This window comes from Camellia sinensis, chromosome 11 (assembly GCF_055761805.1).
Source record: "Camellia sinensis isolate YWXY chromosome 11, ASM5576180v1, whole genome shotgun sequence".
Classification (NCBI taxonomy): domain Eukaryota; kingdom Viridiplantae; phylum Streptophyta; class Magnoliopsida; order Ericales; family Theaceae; genus Camellia; species Camellia sinensis.
Genome location: NC_138971.1, coordinates 97,489,865 through 97,496,942, shown reverse-complemented (window position 1 = coordinate 97,496,942; position 7,078 = coordinate 97,489,865). Strand labels below are relative to the sequence as shown.

Below are 7,078 nucleotides of genomic sequence, written 5' to 3'. Positions count from 1 at the left end.
GGCCGTAGAAAAATATTTTTCATTGACCACATAAAATTAACTTTAATTTTAGTGGAAAATATACCAAATAGAAAATAATAATATTTTTTTCATTAAAATAAAAATGAAACAAATAAATTTTCAATCTTAGTAACTAAAAAAAAAAGATTTTTTTTAAAAAAGTTTCATTAACTACAAAAAAATATATATTTTAACAAAAAATAAATTTTTTTGATGACGACAACCCTATCGCAGAAAAAAAATAAAAATTAAACGACATTACTTTATTATTTAAATTTTATTTCTGACAAAAAAATATATATATATTATTTTTTATTCCCGCCCCTTTTTGTTTTCCATTCCCGCTCCCCTCCCCACCTTTTTTTTTTTTTCTATTCCCGCTCGGCGGAGGAGCAGCCGAAAGGGCAAACGAGCCCTAGCAGTCACTTGAACCAGTCCAAACCCAAACCATGGATCAAACTCTCCTCCTTCTACGCCCATAATACGCCCTCCCTCCCTCCCTCAAACCCCAAATCTAAGGCTATACACAATCACCACAATTCTGTACATACATATTGACGATGATAGTGTTTGCTCGTAGCATGTGGTTGCTGGGGTTAATTTACTTTCTGGGGTTAGGTTTAGTGTTTGGTTTGAATTTTGGGGAATCTCTGAAGGTACCCTTCAGAGTCAACGATGTCCTTCCAGCTCTTCCTCTGCAGATTTCGTGGCCTGTGCTCAACAATCTCCACAGCGCCGTTGACTTGTTGCCGTCGTTCGTCGGATCGGTCTCCCCTACCAATGGGTCGATTGAGCGGAAAGGGGCTTACTTTTTCGATAACGAAGCTCAGCTTGAGTTCACCGGCGGTGATCGGGGTTTGGGCGGCGGTGTTCTTCACCTCAAGGTTCGCTCTTTTTATCACTTGTATACATGTGTATGATTGATTTGATTTGAATTGTGAGAATTGTTGAACTAGAGTAACTAGTTATGATTATGTTTACAATTGCTCCATAGGCAATGTCATTTTGGGTTTGGATTGTATTGGAGAGCTTTTGAAGAGTATAAATGGTAGAACAGAATTTTGGCTACTGTTATCAGATTAATTTTTTTTTAATAAATAATCTATAAACATAATTGAACAAAAATCAATTAGTAAGATAATCCGAGTGGAACTGTGGTGAGCCCCGCAAGACCCAACAACACCTGCACCTCCAACTCACAAAGAAACCTTTCCCTAGATCTTTGCACACTGTTTACAAATTCTTACTTATTGGGAGGTCCTAAAAATGAAAAGATTATTAGATATAAATAAGATATAATCTGACCAATATCCTAAATCCTAAATTATAAAAATATTAATTTGAATACAATGGGCTTTCCATATAAACTAATTAGTATATTGAATCAAAATACAGATTGTGATTCTCTTCATTACATATTTATAGTAGAGAAATTCTATTACATTGTCTAGTGATGAGTGCGATGATCTTCTTTTTGTTTTTTTAATTTAAAACAATTATAAATTTACATTCATACTTCATAGCGATTAAATTTGTGATGAAAATTCTCCCTCGCACATAAAATGGATAAGATCAAAGTCTGCAAAATACAGTAAGGTACCATGAATTAATTAGGAGTATATAAATATAATATATGTTTTACTTCACAATAGGAGGCATAGCATAATGTTAGCCATGCGCACCCAGGTGGATTTTCTTTTCTCCGTAATTCATGTGTCATACCAGTCACTAGGCTAACATTCTTCTTTTTGACAATGGCCAAAATTGATTTGGCAATTAAAAAAAATAGCCTGCAATCATGGGAGTATGAAGATAAAAGAAATCTTAGTTACCTAGATTTATCTAGTTTATCAGATTTTTTCCCATAAAATAATTGTGTGGTGTAGATTGAAATAGCATTGTGTGGAGTCATATATGAAACAAATTTAGATCATAGACCGATAATTCTAAATGGAGATGGAGTTGAATTATTAATCCAACCATGAGTTGTATTGAAATTTAATTCTCTAATGGAAGTTATTTTCCACATAGTTTTTAAATTCAATTTGTTTATGAAGTCAGGTGGAGGTGGCTGGAGTTGGAGTAAGGTTAGGATTAAAGTTTGAGAAGTATGGAATAAAATTAAAATTTTATAATGAAATAAAATTATAATAAAAAAATTAAAAGGATACAAATTCATTAAAAAAAAGTAAAGTACTATTAGTAACACCCTACAATATAAACACCCCCAACCCCCCCCCCCCAAAAAAAAAAAAAAACATCAAAAAGTAAAAAAAAAAAAGATTTGTCCCGTGCTTATCTGAAAGTGAGAACAGGATAGCTGTAGCCTAGAGAACATTTCACGCCTAGCAATGCATACATGTGACCATGTCCTTGCAAAAAAATTAGATGCTTCAATTTTAATGGAACTTCTTCCTGCTATTGGGACTGTTTAAAGTAGTTTATTTGAATAGTTTTAAATTTTTTATTTTGAGAATCTCTGTGTTAGATTATTTAGTAGAGTTTTTGTTTATAATATATAAGTTAAAAATAACTAAAAATAGTTGATTTCTGGAGCGTGCTCATGTGAATGTGGGACTCACACTCCTCTATCTATCTCTCTCTACTCTCTCTCTTTCACCTCACTAGAAATCCATTTAGAGTTCTAGTATTAGAGCTATATATCATTACCTTGAGAGTTCTAATGCAGCTCTAATGATGTGGAGAGTGCTCATGTGAAGGTGGAGCCCACACTCCTCTATTTATCTCTCTCTACTCTCTCTCTCTTCCACCTCACTAGAGCTCCGAGCTCTAGTATTAGAATTATGTATCATCACCCAAATACTTATAGCTTCTACTTTTAAATTATGAATTTTTAACTAAACTACACCAAACACTATTTATTGTATTTTTGTATCTCCAAAATAGCTCTGGCTATATACAATGTAGAAAATGTGTTACTCTTGGTTCATATATCTTAACTTGTATGGATTGGTATAATGCTTGTTTATATAATCCGTAACAGTGGTGGTTTTTCTTTACATCCGAAAATCTCTGACATCAAACTATCCTAAGAGGAAGGAAGGAGAGCTCTAAAAAAATAAAAATAAAAAATTCGGCAATATTATAAATTCAGAATTTATTTAAAAATAAAAATTAATGATTTAAATTTATTTCACTCGTGGACCTCACACTTTATGAATTTAATCTCCACCATACATCTCTATTCTGAGTAAATTCTCAGACCCTAATTCTGATATCTCAAACTTCTCCAAAAACATTATAGCAGATCCTTTTTGTTAATGTGATCCACCAAGAAAAGAAACAAACAAAATGAAGAGAAACCAACAAAATACAAACTATTTGGATGGGTCATGTGATTCTTGAGACCCTGTAACAAATGATTCCACCTTGAGCTATGAACAGTTTGATTTGTTTCCAGCCCTTATACAACAATTATATCTTTTAGACCCAATATGGATTAACACATTGAACTCTTAGACAAAAGCACTCTTCAATTAGTACAAAAGACTGATTTTATGGTGAAAGGAACGAAATTACACTGATTGTACACGCGTAAATTTTTTTAAGTTGGTTCTTTAGATTAGCTCTTTTACTGCATTTAATCAAGGACAATTAACTCAAAATCTCCATTTGCACTTTGTTTGATTGGATTAAACTGAGTTTAGGTATTGGGATGTCGTTTGGGACGATCCATCACATCTTGGTGGCAAATATGACTGGTAATTTTTTTTTTCCTTACGTAGATTAGACCTGTTATGTAAAACAATATAACCATACACTAAAGATGAATTAAACCACTTGAATTGCTTTCATGCAGGCTAGAAGGGACACGTTATAGTGTTGTAATCGAAGATGAAAATCAAATAGAGATTTCTTTTACAAGAACATGGAATTCATTCCTAAATGACATAGGAATGCCCCTGAATGTAGACAAAAGGTTCATTGAAAGCATTTAGCATCAGCTTAATTTGCAGCCAAACAGATCTTAACAAGTTCTGCTTATTTTTAATCTGTCAACGTTGATTTTGTAAACATTATTTGCAGGTTTATAATGCTGCGTGGATACCCCGGTTTCTGCTTGTATGCAATACTTGAACACTCCGAGGGATGGCCTGACATTAACATCTACCAAGGGAGGATTGTATTCAAGCTTGAAGAAAGCCTGTAAGACATATATGATTGTTATGGTCCTGCTATTCTAAATTGTTGACTAGGTTTGACATGAACAGAGTAATTTAAGGAAAATTTAATCTTGATATGATACATGACTAGGTTTCAGGACATGGCTATATCGGATGAAAGGCAAAGGATCATGCCAACGCCACAAGACCGTGAAGCTGGCCTAGTCCTTGACTACCCTGAAGCTGTTATGTTGACAAATCCAAGCAATCCAGAGCTCACTGGGGGGGTAAGCTTGACCATTTTTCATTCACCTACTAGTTATTGCTAAGACAGTCCTATTTCCTAAGTTTTGTGGGAATGGTTTTGTGAATTGACCAAAATGCCCTTTTGTGATTCATCAAGAGTGTTAACTTCTTGATATTTTTGTTCCTTCATGAAGACTTGACAATCACAAGAGGAAAGATTGCATTTGTGTAGTTAGATATGCTAGTTTTTTTTCTTTTTTGATGTTGTGTTATGTAGGTGGATGATAAGTACCAATACTCATGTGATGACAAAGACAATCGGGTTCATGGGTGGATATGCTCCAACCCAGCTGTTGGATTCTGGATGATCACACCCAGCGATGAGTTCCGTACAGGTGGCCCTGTCAAGCAAGATCTCACCTCGCATGTTGGCCCAACCACCTTATCTGTAAGTATCTGATATTGTTCCCTTTGCACAATCCTTTGCTATTAATCACTTCAGATATCATGCTTTGCAAGAGAGCACACTTTCAAATGGCATCAATTTTACTCACTGGCCCAACACAGTGGCCCATTTACAAAATGAATTTCATGACAAGAAAAAAAAAAAACAAAACAAGTAATATATGTAGATGCAAATTCTTGACCAATTCCCACTTCCCAAACGAAGCCTAAAAGAACAAATATTGTTTTGTATTATGATGATGACATCTATAGGACAAACTACTTCACAACAATTGGACTGAAAAAGGAATTGATGGAGAACAGAGCATAACTTTCCAGTTAAGCACATGACCTACTACTTAAATCTATCCTATTGAGGCACAACCTTGCACTTTCAATAAGTGGAAAATGTTATATATAAATAAATTTTTACAAATTTCCTTACTACTAGATGTTAATGTTAAAGGATTGTGTTATTTATCTTCAGATGTTTTTCAGCACCCATTATGCTGGGGACAATCTGACAATAAAATTGCGAGATGACAAGCCATGGAAGAAGGTGTTTGGCCCTGTTTTGATCTATCTAAACTCAGTTTCAGTCGAAGAGGATGCCCTAACACTTTGGGAAGATGCCAAAGAACAGGTACTACTTTGGGCATGAAATTTTTGACAACATAAAATCTAATCAGTACAAACAAAATTAACAATCTCATCTCATATGCATATATTCAGATGTTGATAGAAACCCAAAGCTGGCCATATGATTTCCCTCTTTCAGAAGACTTCCCTCATGCTGATCAACGGGGTACAGTTAGTGGCCGATTACTAGTCCGTGACAAGTAACTACCTCTCCTAGCTCAACTACACTATCTTCTTCATCATTATCAAGTGTATAATGATATTGAATCTGATATAAAATTTTTGTTTTAGGTACATTAATGAACAACTTATGACCGCGAACTTTGCTTTTGTGGGGTTGGCTGCACCAGGAAATGTTGGATCATGGCAAAGAGAAAACAAGGTTTTTTTTTTTTTTTTTTTTTGTTGCTTTCATATATTTTTAGTCAACAAACTACGGAATATTGTTGCTTTCATATATAACTTTCCTAATTTGGCAATTATCAAGTAGACACACTCTCTCTCTCTTCGTTTCTCTTACTGCTGCTTGTAGGCACTTTTCTGTGGAGATTTTAGCCTTTATGCTGAATTAAGATCAAGCAGAAATGATTAATGTTCCTATTTTGGTTTCCTGAATTAATTTTTTAGTTTATTCATATGCATCAGCGGTTTTTGGATTAATTTGTGTTTTCATTTTTCAGGTCAATTTTTTTTTGGAGAAATGCAAAATATGGTCCAAGAATTAAAGAACTTAGTTTTTTAAGTTTTTTCATTTTTTAATATATGTAAACACAGTTAATTTTTTTTTATTTAATTCTTTTGTATATACTTTTGAATATTTAATTTCCATTTATGAAATATATGACGTTATTCTATTCAATATGTGGTTATGATTCAAAATATAGTATATAGTGTGTATTACATTCTTCAAATGTGCATACAAAAATAATATTGATTATTTTTCAAATATGTCAAATCCTTTTTTTATCACAGATTTTATTAGTTATTAATCACACTCAAAAGATGTGATCTAAATGTTATTAATCACACTTAAAAGATGTGATGTAAATATTTTTAATCACGCTCAAAAGATGTAATCTAAATGTTGTTAATCACACTTAAAATGTGTGATCTAAATGTTATTAATCACACTTAAAAAGTGTGATTAAAAATGATCCTTTTTAATCACACTTCCAAAGATCACACTTAAAAGGTGTGATGTAAATATTTTTAATCACACTTAAAAGGTGTGATCAAAATATTTTTAATCACACTTAAAAGGTGTGATCTAAATATTTTTAATCACACTTAAACGGTGTGATCTAAATGTTATTAAGCACACTTAAAAAGTGTGATTAAAAATGACCCCTTTTAATCACACTCCCAAAGATCACACTTTAATAAAACTTAAAAGGTGTGATTAAATAACATACATCACACAAAAAAAAAATGTGATCTTTATCTGTTTTTGTAGTATTTCCTTCCTTGAAAGCGTTTATGTTAATGTTTGCAGTGTGTGCTAGCCCTTTTCCACATAATGCTTATGCGTAAGACTTTTCCCTTTTTACCATATTTGGGACTCTGCCGGTATTGCCAATAACGCATTTTCCAACTGGTGCAGTAAGTGGCCTCTGCTTTTCTTCCTT

The 7,078-nt window shown here is 33.1% G+C and overlaps 1 protein-coding gene across 3 annotated transcripts; it reads left to right on the top strand.

Moving 5' to 3' along the window:
- Window positions 1–376: 376 nt before the first annotated feature.
- LOC114297239 (uncharacterized) lies at window positions 377–6,399 on the top strand. Of its 3 annotated transcripts, XM_082894371.1 has the most exons (10): window positions 379–884; window positions 3,669–3,722; window positions 3,821–3,940; window positions 4,048–4,167; window positions 4,276–4,411; window positions 4,648–4,818; window positions 5,302–5,457; window positions 5,547–5,653; window positions 5,745–5,835; window positions 6,134–6,399. In XM_082894371.1, the coding sequence occupies exons 1-10, from the start codon at window positions 676–678 to the stop codon at window positions 6,176–6,178; spliced, it is 1,209 nt and encodes a 402-aa protein (XP_082750497.1). In that variant the 5' UTR covers window positions 379–675; the 3' UTR covers window positions 6,179–6,399. The 3 variants fall into 3 exon arrangements, with proteins under 3 accessions (XP_082750496.1, XP_082750497.1, XP_082750498.1); XM_082894370.1 differs by lacking the exon at window positions 6,134–6,399 and having other exon boundaries at window positions 377–884; window positions 5,745–6,121; XM_082894372.1 differs by lacking the exons at window positions 3,669–3,722; window positions 3,821–3,940; window positions 6,134–6,399 and having other exon boundaries at window positions 5,745–6,121.
- Window positions 6,400–7,078: the final 679 nt, after the last annotated feature.